Source organism: Rhinatrema bivittatum, chromosome 1 (assembly GCF_901001135.1).
Source record: "Rhinatrema bivittatum chromosome 1, aRhiBiv1.1, whole genome shotgun sequence".
Taxonomy (NCBI): domain Eukaryota; kingdom Metazoa; phylum Chordata; class Amphibia; order Gymnophiona; family Rhinatrematidae; genus Rhinatrema; species Rhinatrema bivittatum.
Window position 1 is genome coordinate 756497738 of NC_042615.1, and position 18480 is coordinate 756516217.

General features: G+C 51.1%; 1 protein-coding gene across 1 annotated transcript in view; it reads right to left on the reverse strand.

Moving 5' to 3' along the window:
• The window catches only part of DNAJC21 (DnaJ heat shock protein family (Hsp40) member C21), an 84030-nt gene that overhangs the window by 23461 nt on the left and 42089 nt on the right, over positions 1 to 18480 (reverse strand). Inside the window, exon 7 of the mRNA XM_029578990.1 lies at positions 14111 to 14201. Coding sequence (XP_029434850.1) covers positions 14111 to 14201 — 91 coding nt within the window. The remainder of the gene's footprint in view (positions 1 to 14110; positions 14202 to 18480) is intronic.

Sequence of the window (18480 nt, forward strand, 5' to 3'; positions counted from 1 at the left end):
TGTACAGGGGTACAAGGGACAATTGATGTGTACACAGGTTATATACAAAAAGGAGAAGCTATGTACAGGGGTACAAGGGACAATTGATGTGTACACAGGTTATATACAAGATTGTGTAGGCGCAGAACAACAATAATTGAGGTAAGAAAGTGTATGCGGTTGTGCTGAGTAACATTTTTAGGTTTGTAGTTCCTTAGAGGGGGTGGGTGTGGGTGTTGGGTGTAGGTCCTGTGGGGGAGTGTAGGTGAGAGAAGGATTTCGGGTAAGGGTGTTAGTAGGAGATGATGATGATTGGGGGTATGCTTGGAGGAAGAGCCAGGTTTTGAGTTTCTTTTTGAAAGTGGGTGTGGAGGTTTCTGTGCGTAGGTCAAGGGGCATGGAGTTCCAAAGGGAAGGGCCTGCGAGGGAGAGGGCCCTATTAGTGGTGGAGATGAGTCTTGTGGATTTTATGGAGGGGGGAATAAGGGTTGCACGGAGAGAGGAGCGGGTGGGTCTTGTGGAGGTACGAGGGAGGAAAGGTGGGTTTAGCCAGTTGTAATGTTCGTTAGTAATACTTTTGTGGATGAGGGTAAGGGTTTTGTAAATAATTCGTGAGTGGATAGGAAGCCAGTGGAGGTTGATGAGGGTGGGAGTGATGTGGTCTTTTTTATTGGCATTAGTAAGGATGCGTGCAGTAGCGTTTTGAAGGAGTTGTAGAGGTTTGATGTGGGTAGCAGGGAGACCAAGTAGGAGTGCATTACAGTAATCAATCTTTGAGAAAATTATAGATTGAAGTACTGTGCGGAAATCAGAGAAGTAGAGAAGGGGTTTGAGTTTTTTGAGAGTTTGTGAGTTTCCCAATGGGGAAATTGGGAAAGTTTCCCAATGGGGAAAGTTTCCCAATGGGGAAATTGGGAAGGAGAAGCCAGATCCATGACCTGCTTCAAAGAAGAAAAAATTCTGTGGCTTGGTGCAATGGAGGGAAGGAGGAAAAGGAACTCAAGCAGAGGTTTTCAGAAGAGTAGCACGAGATGAGGAGAAGGAAGGGACAGAAGTGCAAGCTTACTCAGCATTTTCTGGACATGATAGAAAGGAAAATCAGTTCTTACCTGCTAATTTTCGTTCCTGTAATACCACAGATCAGTCCAGACAAGTGGGTCTATTCATCTCTATCAGCAGATGGAGGCAGAGGACAAAACTTTGGGCACTGCTACATATCTGAGAGTGTCACCTGCAGTCTCCTCAGTATTGACCTGTACCCAAGCCAAGATAATTTAATAGGGCGAGCTAATCCCCTAAACCAGATAGCCATCAACCAAAGTAAATACCACCTCCAGTAAACTTTGAAACTCTAGAAAAACTAATAATCTTAACAGATTTTAAAAACATCTTCTTATGAGCATACAGGCCCAGCAGCAGAACAAGCAGTCTTTCTGCAAAGATATCGAGGGCGGTCTTCTAGACTGGTGGTATTACAGGAACGAAAATTAGCAGGTAAGAACCAATTTTCCTTTCCTGAACATACCTAGATCAGTCTAGACAAGTGGGATACACCAAAGCCCCCCTATAACAGGCAGGAAGCTGGAAGACCCACTCTCAGTACACTCTCACCAAAGGATGTCGCCTCCAAGGTGCGCATATCCAAACGGTAATGCCTGGTGAGTGTGAAGCGAGGACCAAACCGCAACCCTACATATCTCCTGAGGAGACACCAGCTGACACTCAGCCACGATGCCTCCTGAGCGTGAGTAGAATGAGCTTTAAGACCCACTGGCACTGCACGGCCCTTAGAAACAAAGGCAGCAACCTAAAGAAGCCTTATTCGCTTTCTCTTCCTTCCTAGGTCCACCGAACAAAATAAATAGATGATCAGATCATCTGAAAGAATTGGTGACCTTCAAATAGCTCAACAGGGCATGCCGCACATACAAAAGATGGAGATCCTTACCTATAGAGGGATCAAGAGACTAGTCCGGAAGCAAGGGAAGTAGCTGGGCGTCTAGCTTGAAGTAGGGTAGCAATAACTGGCTCCGAATACCCCTTCAGGCGCAACCACCGCCTCTCAAAAGCCAGGCTGCGAGACAGAAGCGATCCTTCCAATCCGAAAATATGGGACCTTAACGCAGCAGCCCCTGCAAGTGAGCCAGCCGCAAAGGTTTGTCCACTGCTAGATGCACCAGATCAGCGAACCACAGACTTTGCAGCAACTCCAGTGCCACTAGAACTACCAAATCTGGATGAGGACGGCCACGGGCACACTAGAGCATTGAGGCCCACTGCCCCGGTTTCCCGCCGGCAACTGAAGAACCTCTCCATCTTGGGAATGGAAGCGTTGCCATAAGGTCCAGCTGAGGGTCCCCCCAACGGGCACAAATGTGATTCCAGGCTTCTGGAGACAGTTCCCACTCCTCCGGATCTAACTGCTGTCGGCTGAGATAATCCGCTTGCACGTTGTCCGCTCCTGCGACGTGAGAGGCTACAATGCCCTCGAGATGGAGTTCCGCCTACACAAACAAGAGCTGAGCTTCGCGAGCCGCTGCGGGATTCTTGGTTCCCCCCTGGCGGTTGATGTATGCCACTGTTGTCATATTGTCCGAAAACACTCACCATCCGACCGCGGACCAAGGGGAGAAACACCTGAAGGGCTCTGCGTACCACCTGCATCTCCAATCGATTGATGGACCAAGGCTGTTCTGATACTGACCAGAGTCGCTGGGCCGACCTGCCCAGGCACACTGCACCCCAGCCCCTGAGACTGGCATCCATGGCAACCACCACTCATTCCGGGACTTCGAGGGACATTCCTTTCTCCAAATTGCTCCTTGACATTCACCATGCTAGACTGGACCTGGTTTCCTTCAAAAGAGGAAGTGGAAGAAAATACTGTTCCGACAGGAGGTTCCAGCAGGACAACAATGCCCTCTGCAGCAGACGCATATGAGCAAACGCCCAAGGTACCAGCTCCAGCATCGAAGCCATTGAGCCCAGGACCTGCAAATAGTCACAGACCTTCGGAACAGGAAGGTGGAGCAAGCGAGCTATCTGATCCTGGATCTGTCAGCAGTGAGGAACACTCTTCCCAGCTGAGTGTCAAATCGAGTCCCCAAGTAATCCAGGGACTGGGAAGGCACTAGGTGACTCTTTGCCAGACTGATGATCCAGCCCAGCGTTCTGTGCACCGAGTGAGAGCACTCCTCCTGTGACTTCGCCCTGATGAGCCAGTCGTCCAGATAGGGGTGCACCAATACTCTGTCCTTTCATAGGGCTGCCGCAACGACCACCTTTGATGACGGTTCGAGGAGCCATGGCAAGGCCAAAGGGAAGAGCCCGAAACTGAAAATGCTAATCCGGTACCTTGAATCTGAGAAACATCTGGTGGTCCTGCCAAATAGGGATGTGCAGGTAGGCCTCTGTGAGATCCAGAGATGCCAAACACTCTCCATTTCGGACCGCCGCAATCACGATACGCAAGGTCTCCATCCGGAAGCACGGTACCATCAAACGCCTTTTGGAGGTCTAAGATGAGTCAAAAAGTACCCTCTTTCTTCGGAACCATGAAATAAATGGAGTACCTTCCCTGTCCGGAAACCGGAACCGGGACTACAGCTTCTAGACTTAATAACCTTTGGAGGGTCTCCTCTATTGCCACCTGTTTGCTTTGGGAAAGAGAGCGCGACTCCAGAAAGACTGACCTGAGAGGGTGAGAGAACCCTAAGGCGAAACTTTTCCTGACAACCTCTAGTACCCACTGATCGAGGTGATCTTGGTACACTCCTCATTAAAGTGAGACAGTCTGCCTCCGATCGCTGAAGACTAGGGGTGGACTTGCCTGAATTCATTGGGAAGATTTGATTCCGCCCGCTCTCTGAACAGATCCGCCTCTAGAAGACTTTCCCGAACCTCAAAAGGACTGCTGTCTACTTGAGGACTGCCGCATCACTGATGTTCCAGAACCTCTGCCAGAGTGAAATCGACTCAGCTCTCAAAACCATGGTTGAGAGGAGAAAGGCTTCCAAGTTGTCTTCTTATCCTCCGGCAGCCTGTTGCCTTTGGCCTCTCCCAAGGATTTCATAAGCTGGTTGAGGCCCTCCCAGAAAAGAAAATTGGTTCTTACCTGATAATTTTCGTTCCTATTGTACCACGGATCAGTCCAGACCATGGGTTATGCCTCTCTTCCAGCAGGTAGAGACAGAGAAAAACTTGAAAGGCACCCTCACTTAACCTGGTGTGCCTCCTGCATCCCTTCAGTATACAGATTATCAAAGCAGAAAAATACTAGCAATTAATCAAGCAAGAACAGAACTGCAAGAACGTATAAACATGTAACTTTCTTTCTTAGTATGCTGCAATAACATAACCTGAATATGTGCACGCACGGACTTTTGCAAAACAGATTTTCATGTTACCCACTCCTAATCCTTGGGCGGGTGTCTGGACTGATCTGTGGTACTACAGGAATGAAAATTATCAGGTAAGAACCAATTTTCTTTTCCATGTATCTACCCGGAGCAGTCCAGACCATGGGATGTACCAAAGCTTCCCTAAACTGGTCAGCATTCTCAATCCCGCCAGGTCTGGGTCCCCCCCCGAGTCCTGCGGCGGAGCAAGGGGAGGAAGCTCCACCCCAAGCTCAGAAAGAACTGCGGGAATGATAGGTTCTAACTCCTCTCTCTGGAACAGACGAACCACTTTAGGATCATCACCATCCAGGGGGCTCTGCTTCCCCTACTTATCTTCCGACCCTGCCCCAGCCGGGGAGAAAGGAGAGGTCACTGCAGCTGTAGCCGCACTGCCCGGAACCATCGGAGCGGCTGCTCCTCCTGAAGCCAAGGAGCCTTTTAACTTTGCAACCCGTAGCGACGCAGGCACATCCATGCACTTAGCTACCTTGGGGGCCGGTCCCTGCGCAGGTCTCACCGGCAAGGCACCACCTTGCAGAGACCTGGAAGTCAGAAAGACTTTATGCATAAGGAGGACAAAATCTAAAGAAAAGGATCAGAATCATCATCCCCCCCCTTGGGACATCAGGGTCCTCCTGATCAAAAGGATTATCAGGACTGGCAGGAACCAGTGACAGCGCAGAGGGAAGCTCCCCATCCCCCATAGCCCTTGCCTGAGCTGCAGCAAATGTGTTTAAGATGGCTGCCATCCCTGCACTGAGGGGAAATAGGTTAGCCCAAGGGTCCCGAGGAGCCGATCGTTTTTGAACCCCCCCCCCAGGGCTTAGCTGAGGCTGCAGACCCAGAAAAGGAGTTGCCTTCCCCTCCCGGAAGGCAGCAGGAGCAAATACCGGCCCAAGACACTTCTCCACATGCCACACACAAAGATGGCCGCGGCATTGTGGAGGGGAAACACAGCCCAAAACTCGGCAAAACGCGGTGAAATTCATCAAAAACGTGGCAATTCGGATGGAGAGGGGGTCTTATATTGCAGCCCACCAAAAATGAAAAATTTTCAAAATTTTCTTTTTTTTTTTTTTTAAACCCTAAGGCTTGGGAGGAGGTAAGAGAGGGACCGGACCACCGGTAATCTCTTCCCCAGTTACCAACCCCAGCTCTAATAACCTGCCACCACAGGGATTGACCTCGCAGAATCTAACAACCGCCTGGGAGGATTGGGAAACACTCCCTGCTGCAGAAGACTTTTGGTTTTTTTTTTTAAAACTTGCTTGATTCAAAACTTTATAGCTAGTTCACTCTTAATTATTTCAAGGGATAGCCTATATCCCAGAAACAGGGCAAGACTGCAGGGTTTGCCGACCTCCATCTGCTGGAGACAGAAATACTGAAGGGATGCAGGAGGCACACCAGGTTAAGAGAGGGTGCCTTTCAAGTTTTGCTGTCTCTACCTGCTGGAAGGGAAGCATAACCCACGGTCTGGACTGATCCGGGTACGTACAGGGAACAAGAGCATACCTTTAAAGGAAGCTTACATAACCAACTTGGACGACAGATCCACCAACCAATTGCGCAGCCACAACAGCCGTCTTGCCATCGCCACCACCGAAACCATGCTTCGTGCTGTGGTACACACAAGATCATACAAGGCATCGGCCACATAAGTGACCCCTGCCTCAAGGCGGGCCGCATGGACCAGGGACAGCGTTCCTGTGGAAGACTGCTCCTGAGGCTTCTGGATCCAACACAAACAGACTCGCTGCATCAGGCTGGCACAGACCGTAGCTCGGAGTCCAAGAGCAGACATCTCAAAAACCTTAAGCTTAAGCTGCACTTCCAGTTTACGATCCTGAACGTCTTTCAGAGCAGCTGCCCTGGCCACCGGAACTGTGGCATCCACCTTTGGGGTTTTGAGGAAATCCAAATGGTCCTGCAGCAAAGGTTAAAGCTTCGCCAACGCTCTCCCCACTTTCAAGCCAGAGTCCGGGGAATCCTATTCCTGGCTGATCAGCTTCTGGATATTCTTAGGAATGGGAAAGGATCTTGGAGGTCTCCATAGGCTGTCCAACACCAGGTTAACCCCTTCGTTATCCAACGCCTCCAGAGAGAGCTTAAAGGAAAATTATGTTTCTTACCTGATAATTTTCGTTCCTGTAGTACCAAGGATCAGTCCAGACTGCTGGGTTATGTCTCCCCTCCAGCAGATGGAGTCAGAGAGAAAACTGAAAGCACCTCCCAGATATACTGGTGCGCCACCTGCCGTCCTTCAGTATAATGGATAACCAAGCAGAAGAAGAAGAGAACTCCTCCGCACACTTAGCCAAATAACCATGGCAACTGTCTAGATCAAGTAGTAAGGTAGGTAAAAAACAGTAACCTCGTGCAGAAAAGGCAAAGCGCAAACAATGCAAACACCAATAGAACGCAATGCGCAAAACGAAGAGAACAATAAATCTGCAGCCCCTAAGGCATTCCTTCCCCAAACGAGAAAGAAGGAAAAATTCCACTTACCTTGTGCAAAGCGGAATTGTGATAGAAATGGGAGTCGAGCGGATTCTCCTACGCACAATATAGGGCGGGCGTCTGGACTGATCCTTGGTACTACAGGAACGAAAATTATCAGGTAAGAAACATAATTTTCCTTTCCCTGTACGTACCAGGATCAGTCCAGACTGCTGGGATGTACCCAAGCCGCTTTAAATGGGATGGGACCCCGAGAGTCTCGCTCGAATTACACTACTGCCAAAAGAATCAGCCGACGGCCCACGAACATCCACCCGATAATGACGAGCAAAAGTATGTAATGACTTCCAAGTGGCTGCCCTGCAGATCTCCTGGCTAGAAACCAGAGGATTCTCTGCCCAGGAAGACGCCTGAGAACGCAGAGAGTGGGCCTTAAGGCCGTCCGGAACGGGCTTACCACAACCAATGTACGTGGACGCGATCGAGCTCTTCAGCCAACGGGCAATAGTGGTCTTGGAGGCCTGTAGTCCCTTTTTTATGGCCCCTGCCACAAGACAAACAGGTGATCCGACCGTCTGAAGGCATTGGTGACCTCCAAATAGTGCAAGAGCATGCGACGAACATCCAAACGCTTCAACTCGGACCCGTGAGAAGACTTCAGCTCCGCCTCCGAGAAGGATGGTAAATCTACAGACTGATTAACGTGAAAAGCCGACACAACTTTAGGCAAGAACGAAGGAACCGTACGTAACGACACCCCGGAGGCAGAAATGCGCAAGAACGGCTCTCTACACGAGAGCGCCTGCAGTTCCGATAAGCGACGGGCAGAAGCGATGGCCACTAAGAACAATGTCTTGAGGGTGAGATCCTTTAAGGAGGCTCGCCTCAGCGGCTCAAAGGGCGCGACGGTGAGGCCCTTGAGTACCAAATTCAAGCTCCAGGAAGGACAAAGGGCTCTGAGAGGAGGACGTAAGTTTCGAACACCGCGCAAGAATCTGGCCACGTCCGGATGACATGCGAGAGAGGATCCTTCAATCTTTCCTCTCAAACAACCCAGAGCCGCCACCTGGACTCTCAGAGCACTGTAAGCTAAACCCTTCTTCAGACCATCCTGTAGAAAAGTAAGGATATCCGCTATCACTGCACGACGAGGCTCAACGTGGGCGGTCGCGCACCAGGAGTCAAATACTTTCCACACCCCGGCATAAGCAAGTATGGTAGAAGGTCTCCGCGCGCGAAGCAAGGTAGAAATAACCGGTTCCGAATAACCTTTCTTTCTCAACCGCCTCCGTTCATAAACCAAGCCGCCAGACAAAAGCGATCCGCCAGATCGAAAAATACTGGTCCTTGACAAAGAAGGTTCGGAAGGTGGCTCAACCGTAAGGGCCCGTCCCTGGCGAGATTGACTAGGTCCGCAAACCATGGTCTTCTTGGCCACTCGGGAGCCACTAGAATCACTGGACCTTGATGGGATTCTAGACGTCTTAACACCTTGCCGACTAAGGGCCAGGGGGGAAACACATAGAGTAGGGTGTGACAAGGCCATGGAATCGCTAGCACGTCCGCCCCCTCCGATCCGTGTTCTCGCCTCCGGCTGAAGAAACGCGCTGCCTTGGCGTTTAGCCGGGTTGCCATCAGGTCTAGTCGCGGCACTCCCCATCGCCGGGTGATGAGACTCATTGCCTGGTCCGAGAGCTCCCACTCCCCGGGATCCAAGTACTGACGACTGAGATAATCCGCTTGGACGTTGTCTACGCCTGCGATGCGAGTAGCCACGATGCGAGCCAGGTAGCGTTCCGCCCAGGTCATTAACAAGGACGCTTCAACCGCCACCTGCTGACTTTTCGTGCCGCCCTGGCGATTGATATACGCTACCGTGGATGCGTTGTCTGTCAGGACTCGAACTGCCCGACCCCGTACCATCGGCAGAAGCTGACGCAAGGCTAGGCGTACTGCCCTGGTTTCCAGACGATTGATGGACCAAGAAGCTTGACGAGGGGTCCACGACCCTTGCACCGCTCCCGATTGACAGACTGCTCCCCAGCCGGTCAGACTGGCATCCGTCGTCACTATGACCCAAGGGGGGGGGCTCGAGGTCCACTCCCTGAAAAGATTGTCCGGGACCAACCACCACGCTAAGCTGGACCGCGCTCGGATTTCTGGTCCCAGCGAGAAAGAAGAGCCCTTTGCAACGGCCGCATGTGAGCAAAAGCCCAGGGCACCATCTCCAGAGTAGACACCATATGTCCAATGACTTGCAAATAATCCCAGGCCGTGGGCAACGTGAGATCCAGAAGTCTCTGTACCTGAAACATCAGATGCTCCATTCCCTGCCGAGTCAGGAATACCTTGCCTACCAAGGTATCGAAACGTGCTCCCAAAAATTCCAACCGTTGACTCGGGAGCAGCTGGCTCTTTGCAAAGTTGACCACCCAGCCTAGCGACTGCAGTTGCTGTATCACCAGCTGGACTGCCCGGTTGCACTCGCTCTCCGATTTCGCCCGGATGAGCCAATCGTCCAGGTAGGGATGCACCAATATTCCTTGACGTCGCAGGAAGGCCGCGACTACCACAAGCACTTTGGTAAACACCCTCGGAGCCGTTGCTAGGCCGAATGGAAGGGCGCAAAACTGGTAGTGTTCGCCCAACACCATGAATCTCAGAAATCTCTGATGACGTTCCCGGATTCCGATGTGGAGATATGCCTCGGCTAGATCCAAAGAAGCCAAAAATTCTCCCTTGTGGACGGCCGCAATAACAGACCTTAGAGTTTCCATGCGAAACCGGGGAACGCGCAAGGCCTTGTTTACTCGCTTCAAATCCAGGATAGGACGGAACGTACCTTCCTTCTTTGGGACTAGGAAGTAAATGGAATAGCGGCCCGTCCTTACCTCGTCCGAGGAAACGGGCAGCACTGCTCCTAGGGCCCGTAAGTGATTTACCGTTTGGGCTATAACCAGTTGCTTTTCTCGAGGCCCGCAAGGAGATATCATAAAAAAGTCCCGGAGGGGCCGAGCAAAGTCCAACTCGTAACCGTAACGCACCACGTCGAGGACCCATTGATCTGACGTGATTTTGACCCACTCCTCCCAAAACAGGGACAAACGACCTCCGATTCGGGGGAAGGAGGAATGGGTCAGCGCGCCTTCATTGCGAGGGTTTCCCGGCGGGCAATGGCTGGGAGGATCCCAATCGCTGCGGTCGCCTGCCTCGAAAGGAAGGAGACCACGATTGAGACCTCGGGCCTTGCTGTTTCTGGGAAAAAGAGCCACCCCTGCCGTAGTGAAATCTGCGCTGCCCCCGGAACCGGGATCGCGCATTCCCGAAAGGCCGAAACTGACGGGGCTTGTCTTCCGGTAATTTATATACCTTATTATCCCCCAGGTCTTTGATGAGCTGAGCCAATTTCCCACCGAACAATAACTTCCCTTTGAAGGGGAAGGCGGCTAGACGTGATTTAGAGGAGGCATCTGCCGACCATCGACGGAGCCAAAGTAACCGCCGAGCCGCGACTGCCGAAGACATAGTACGGGCAGAGGTTCTTAATAGATCATACAAGGCGTCCGCCGTGTAAGCAACCGCAGCTTCTACACAGTTAGCCTGCTCCGCCTCAGCCGGCGGAAGTTCCTGTGTGGTAAGCAATTGCTGAACCCAGCGGAGAGTGGCTCTCTGCACCATACTGCTACAAGCCGCTGCACGGACCCCCAGGGCCGCTATTGCAAAGATGCGCTTTAAAAGAACCTCTAACTTTCTATCTTGGAGATCTTTCAAGGCTACTCCTCCAGTGACCGGAATGGTAGTATGCTTAACCACAGCGGTGACCGCCGAATCAACGGACGGAACCTTAAAGATCTCCAAAGAATCTGAGGGCAGGGGATACCACTTAATCATTGCCCTACTCCCGCGCAGCGATGCCTCTGGAACGTCCCATTCTTTAGAAACAAGCTGCACTACCTTGGGATGTAAGGGAAAAGTTTGAGGGGGGGGATCTCCAATTCCTTCAACACATGCAGGATGAGAAAGCTAAGCTCGTCCTTGCCAAATAAGCGCAACACTTCGGGGTCATCTCCCTCGAGGGACCTTTGTAGGTCCGAGACCTCCGGCCCTGCGCCATCCGGAGATTCCTGGGTAAAATCTTGGCCCTCCAGGCCACCCGTACCCCCTAAAGAGATATTTCCCGTTCCTACTGGAGCCACAGCTTTTCCAGGGAGCTCAGGCTTACCTGGGATAGGAGACACCCTAGGGACCTTCACGGTAGGGGGCTCATCTGGCTCCCAGCCTGCCTCTGCCTCCAAGAATGCCTGGTGCATTAAAAGCACAAACTTTGATGAGAAAGGCACCCTCCGTTTAGTTGAGCCTGAAGGGGGAGGGGCTGGAGGAGCAGCTTCCGACCCACAGCGTGGGCTTAAGGCAGGCGGCGAGAGAGGAGAGAGAGCCTCCTCATCTGACGCTGAACCCTCATTTTGCCGCGCTGTCAAAATGGCCGCCGGCTCCCTCACACAGGGAGGCGGGGCTGACGACCGCGCGGCAGCCAGTCTCCCCTGTCGCGCCGAAGACGACTGCAAAGAGCCGCTGCGGGCAGCGCTCGGCCCCAGGGAGGGTCCCCCGCCCCCGGGAATGCAACGGGAGCAGAGACCCTCCCTGGAGAGTCGCGCCCCCGCCCTACCACAGGCCGTACAGGCCGAAGATCGCGGCATGCCGAGACTGGGACAGAAGACGCGCCGAAGGTAAGAGTTCGCACAGCCCCAGAAAAGCGCGCCAAACAGCAGCTCGAGAAATCGCCGGGTGACTCAAAATCCACCCCCTCCGGAGTCCCTGGTAAGCGCGGCAGGCTAGGGTTTTAAAATAGGGCACTGCCTGCAACCAGCAGGCCTTACGTGTCCGCGAAGGTTCAAATTTACAAATTTTTTTTTTTTTTTTTTTTTGTAAAACGAAAAAACCCTCTTCAGCTTATGCTGGCAAAGATACCCCTAAAGAGGGGAGGGGGGAGGGTGACCGGCCCACCGGTAAGCTCTCCCCCGATACCAAAGGGACACTTAATCCGGGTAAACAGGGAGAGCGAAGCTCTCCACGCCTGCCTGAAACCCCTTAGAGCACTGCTGTTAACTTAATAAATCAAAAAATCTTTTTTTTTTTTTTTTTTTAAACTAGGGAAACCCCAGTTGATCTAGACAGTTTTGACAGTTTGGTCAGAAAAAGAGAAGAAAAGACCTAAAAGAAAATTTTAGTCAGGACAAACCGCAGGTTATGTCTCTCATCTGCTGGAGTCAGAGGAAATACTGAAGGACGGCAGGTGGCGCACCAGTATATCTGGGAGGTGCTTTCAGTTTTCTCTCTGACTCCATCTGCTGGAGGGGAGACATAACCCAGTAGTCTGGACTGATCCTGGTACGTACAGGGAACCCCCAATTGCTTCAGCACCTCGGGAATAAGGGGACGCAACTCCTCCATCTTAAACAGGCGGACCACCTGCAGATCGTCGCCCTCTGCCTCAGGGCCCAAACGGAACCCTGATCTTCCTTAGGTCTATCCAGGTCCTGGGGATGTCCCTCATCCAAGTCTGCATCCAGATTTGTCGCCAAAGACGAATCACCCTCGCCCTGAGGGTCATCAGAATCCTCAGAATCCCTGGGGTCTGAGTCCAGGCATGCCAGGTGGGACCCCTGAGGCTGCTTCTGCGATCCCGCGGAACTCGTATGGGTCCCCCTCGGTCTCTTGGTGGAGTATGCCAGGTGGTCCTTAAATCTCTGCTTTCCCACTTCCCGAGAGAGGAAAACCTTGTGAAGTAAGAGGACAAACTCAGGCAAGAAACCCCTCGAGGGTCCTTCTGGACTGTTGGAGTCGGACCCAGCTGGCCCTCTGCACGCTGCTGCACTGCGGGAGAGGGCGGTAGTCCCTGGAGCCCCGGGGCTGAACCCCCTTACTCAAGTCCCCATCCACAGGGGGAGGACTGCGCCCCTGCGGCCCCATCTCTCCCATTGACCGTGAGGCCTTTGCGGTTTAGGAGGCCTGGTAAAAGTGCACTCCCCTCCCACAGCACAAATCGTGCAAAGGGAGAGGGGATTAAAATATGAGGACCACACACCGCAGATCCGGCAGGTCTCTACAAGCGGCCTTGTCCATCATTAGGCCCGAAAAAAACTATTTTCTGCTGATTTCGCGGGAGAGGGGCTCACTACACAGCCACCGCCGGAGCAGAAGAGAGAGGGCGCACGGCCGTGAGAAGTTCCCGCTGGCACGAAGTAGTGCTGATGCCGAGGAAAACGCGCGTGCAGTTTCCGCTGCAATGGGTGCGCTGCCAGAGCCACTTTCCCCTGTTTGGGGGCACACTCTTACCACGGCAGAAGCAGAGTCTCCACCCCCCCTCCCCCGCACAGCCTGATGCCTCCAGGGCCGACCTCCGAGGATCCCGCCGAGTAGGCCGCCTGAAAAGCTGCTCAGACACTAAGGTCTGGGCTGCCGCTGAGACTCAAATTTTTATTTTTTTTTTTTTTTAAAGGGACCACAGCCGAGCTGCCCAAGGAAAGGGAAAGGAAAAGACTTCCACGAAAAGGAATACTTCCATGAATCCTAGCGAGCAGGAGGGGATACTTCAGGCACCACTGAGGGAACCAGTCTCTTGGTTGTAGTAAGTGGTCCTGGGCTAAAAACTGCCAGGGGTATCCAACCCTCCCATTCGCCCGGCTCAACCCAGGGGATAGCCCTCAACAGGAACCTTCCAAACACCAGATCAGCAGGACTGCAGGTTAACACCTCTACCATCTGTTGGAGGCAGAGAAATACCAAGGGACTGCAGATGGTACTCTCGGATATGTAGCAGTGCCCAAAGTTTTGTTCTCTGCCTCCATCTGCTGGTAGGGATGAATAAACCCACTTGTCTGGACTGATCTGGGTATGTTCAGGAAAGACTAGATATCAATATTTTTGCATCAATGCACCTTACACACAAATAGGTGCCATCAACAAGCTGGATTTCATTTCCTTCAGCTTACCTTGGTGGCAGCTCCTTGAACAAAAGTCACATTGGTGCCTACAGAGTGATCTGTAGCACTATTGTGTGTACCACATAACACACTGATTGAATTTTTCCTCACTTGCTACAACCCCTCCACAACCTGCATCAGCAGTTTCATTATATAAAAGCTGCATTATTAATATAGATATGATTAATAATTGACTTGCAAAAAAATGCTTTTAAAGAAAAAATAGTAAGAAAACATTTCTATTTATGCAAAGAGAAAAAGATTTAGCAATAACTGATACAAACTCACGCTTTCTCTGTCTTGACGGATTTGTCACAAGCTGGGCAGTAAAGTTCATCAAACAATTCAGCATCTTCATTGGCCTCATCACTTGCTTTATCTAGTAAAGAAAGTTAAATAATAATACACTTCAAGGACTATACCAAGGCTCATAAGAGGGTAGTATGCAGAATTGGGAAACCTGGAGACCTTGGTTTTCACACTACATTACATTTTTATAACAACAACTTATCAAAAAAGCACTCACCTCATATAATAAACACATCTATCCACACCCTAGCCTCACTGAATAACCTTTAACAAGCCTATTAATCAACAGATATCAACTACTTGTGGCCAATGGGATCAGCTGCCTTCTGGATGTATGGCAACCTATATCATCCTATCCTATTACCATCTGCATGGACATCCTTAAGGTTTTCATTTAAACAAATTCAAAGTGTGGTTGTATGTCCAACATCTTAAGCAGAATATTTCATAACCTGATTATCCTAATAAAATAGTTCTTCCCTAAAATCAAATATAATTTTTTAGCACCTCAAAATTATTCTCAATTGTGGTATTTTTTATCTAATGCACTGCATTAACATGTTCTTTTAATTGGGATGTTCATGAAAAGCATTTTCCTTCTCAAGTCAAAGGAAAATTGATTCTTACCTGCTAACTTTTGTTCCTGTAGTACCACGGATCAGTCCTGGGTTTTGCCTCCCCACCACCAGATGGAGACAGAAGTTTGACTGACTTTGCCCTATATCCTGAGATGCCACCTACAGTCCGTCAGTATTTATATGTATCAAAGCAGAACTAAATAAACCATCAGAACAATTTTAACAGCCCCATAATTGCGGGGAAAGAAAACTGGAAACTAACCTGCTCACAGACCTCAAGACAAACAGAACCTGTGAGCATATAAAGAAGTCTAAGCAATTCTGTAGAAAAATATTCTTTGAAAGTAGACGAGCGGATTCGGTAAACAACAAGTACTAGAAAGAAAATGGATGGGACTCTGGACTGATCCGTGGTACTACAGGAATGAAAATTAGCAGGTAAGAACCAATTTTCCTTTCCCTATACGTACCTGGATCAGTCCAGACTCCTGGGATGTACCAGAGCTCTCCTAGTTAGGGTGGGACCCTGAGAGTCCTGCTCGGATTACAGCTTCCCCAAAACCCCCAGAGTCTGGGGCTTGGACATCCAACCGGTAATGCTTCGCAAAGCTGTGCAACGATTTCCATGTAGCCACCCTACAAATCTCCTGCGGCGACACTTGCTGACATTCCGCCCACAAAGTCGCTTGCGAACGGGTGGAATGTGCTCGCAGTCCAACCGGGAGCATACGGCCTTGAAGCAGATATGCTGAAGCAATAGCCTCTTTCAACCAGCGGGGGCCACTATAAGCCCTGGACGCCTTGTGCCCCTGGTTGCGTCCACTGTACAGCACAAATAGATGATCCGACATCCGGAAGCTATTAGTAACCTCCAAATAACGCAAGAGAATGCGACACACGTCCAGCTTCCTCAGATCTCTTGACTTGGGATCGGAACGATCTAGGACCGGAAAAAACAGGAGCTCCACTAACTGATTCAAATGAAAAGAGGATACCACTTTTAGGAGAAAGGAGGAACCGTTCGCAATGAAACTCCCGTATGCAAAATCCTCAGGAAGGGTTTCCTGCAGGATAACGCTTGAAGCTCTGACACTCGACGAGCTGAGGAAATAGCCACTAGAAAGACCGCCTTTAATATAAGATCCTTTAGCGTAGCCCTTTTCATTGGTTCAAAGGGTGCCCCACACAGAGCCTTGAGTACCAGGTTCAAATTCCACGATGGACAAGGAAACCTGACTGGCGGACGTAAATGCTTAGCGCCTCGGAGAAAAACAGCAATATCTGGATGCGCAGCCAACAGTGCTCCACGAACCTTACCGTGGAAACAGCCAAGAGCCACCACTTGCATCCGTAACGAACTGCATGAAAGGCCCTTCGTAAGCTCCGCCTGTAAGGACAAAATATGTGAAACCGAGGCAGCAGTAGGAACTACCCCCTGATCCAGGCACCACGATTCAAAAATCCCCCAAACCCTGACATAGACTAGGGAAGTAGAGGGCTTCCTAGACCGCAAGAGGGTAGCCACCACTGCATCAGAGTAACCCTTGCTCTTTAAATGCTGCCTTTCAAAAGCCATGCCGCTAGACAAACGTGATCTGCCTCTTCTAAACAAACTGGCCCCTGTCAAAGAAGGTTCGAGAGATCTCTCAGTCGGAGGGGCCTGTCCACCACGAGGTTGACCAAATCCGCAAACCATGGACGTCTCGGCCACACTAGAGCCACCAAAATCACCTCCGATGGATGAGATTCTATGCGTCGCAGCACTTTGCCGATTAGAGGCCATGGTGGAAACACGTACAGTAGCATGTTTTGCGGCCAGGCTAGAAATAGGGCGTCCACTCCTTCCGCTCCTGTCTCGTGGCGACAACTGAAGAAATGAGGAGCTTTGGCATTGTGAAACGTCACCATGAGGTCCATGCTGGGTCTGGACCACCTTTCACAGATGAGATTGAACACTTCTGGAGAGAGTTCCCGCTCCCCGAGATCGAGTCGGTTGTGACTGAGGAAGTCGGCCTGAACATTATCGACCCCCCTGCGAAGTGAGAGGCTGCCAGGCTGACTAAATGTTGTTCCACCCAGAGTATTAACTGCTGTGCTTCGCTCGCCACCGGACAACTCCTGGTTCCTTCTTGCCAATTGATGTAGGCTACTGTGGTCGCATTGTCAGACAAAATTCTGACCGACCTCCCTTGCAGTCTCGACTATAGGGCCTGCAGAGCTAATCTAACTGCCCTGGTCTCCAAACGATTGATCGACCACTGAGATTCCTCCTTTAACCACTGGCCCTGCACAGACTTGTCCTGACTCACAGCTCCTCAGCCAGAGAGACTGGTGTCCGTAGTGACCACCGTCCTCTCGGGAACTTCCAAAGACACCCTGCGGCTCAAGTGGACAGAGTTGAGCCACCAGTCTAGACTGGAACAAGCAGAGTCTGTAAGAAGGAGCGGGAGATGAAATTGCTCCGATAGCGGACTCCAACGGGAAAGTAACACTGACTGTAGAGGCCACATATGAGCAAAGGCCCAGGGGACCAACTCGAGGGTGGACGCCATTGATCCAAGGACCCGCCAATAATCCCGGACTTTGGGAGGATGCTTGTCCAATAAGTTTCGAAACTGCTCCTGCAGTTTGGTAATGCGTTCCTCCATCAGAAAAACCCGGCCGAGCTGTATATCGAACCAGGCCCCCAGAAATTCCAAGGACTGAGAAGGAATCAGGCGACTCTTGGCAAAGTTTATCACCCATCCGAGCGACTCCAATAGTTGAACCACCCAACGGATCGCCGTGTGGCATAGCATTTCCGACTTTGCCCGAATCAACCAATTGTCTAGATACTGATGAACAAAGAAACCTTCCTTCCGAAGCTGTGCTGCTACAACGACCATTATCTTGGTAAAGGTCCTGGGCGCCGTGGCGAGGCTGAACAGCAGGGCACGAAACTGGAAATGTCGTCCCAGGATGGCGAACCTCAGGAATTTCTGGTGGTCTGATCGGATGCAGATGTGCAGGTACGCTTCCGTGAGATCCCTTTCGCACCGATGTATTGACTGATCTCAAAGTTTCCATGCAAACCGTGGCATATGGAGGCGTTTGTTTACATGTTTTAAGTCGAGAATGGGCCAGAAGGTTCCCTCTTTCTTGGGCACCACAAAGTAAATGGAGTAACGGCCCCTGTGCTACTCTGCTAGCGGAACCAGAACAATTGCCCCGAGGTCAAGGAGACCCTGTAATGTGTCCTTGACCGCCTGGCGCTTCTCAACGTATGAGCATGGAGAGATAAGAAACCAATCTGGAAGGCGCCGTACAAAATCTAAAGCGTAACCTTGTCTTATCACCATGAGGACCCATTGATTGGACGTCAGAGTGGCCCATTCCTCGTAAAATTGAGACAGTCTGCCTCCCACCACTGAATCCGAGGAATGGACCAGCCTCCACCGGAGAACTGCTGAGCACCTGGTCTGCCGAAGCACTGGCCTCGAAAGGACTGGGACCAGGGCTGTTGCCTTCCAGATGGCTGTCGAAAGGAAGACCCAGAAGACCGAGACAAATGGAACCTCTGATTCCCCCAGAAGTGAGAGCAAGCCGAAACAGAGCCCCTTGACTTTGGCTGATCCTCAGGTAGCCGTGTATCTTGTTCTCACCCAAGGATTGAATCATGTCCTCCAGGTCTTTCCCAAAGAGTAGTTTTCCCTTGAAAGGCAACAAGCCCAATTGAGCCTTGGAGAACACATCCGCAGACCAGTTTCTCAGCCATAGAAGTCTTCGGGCCGA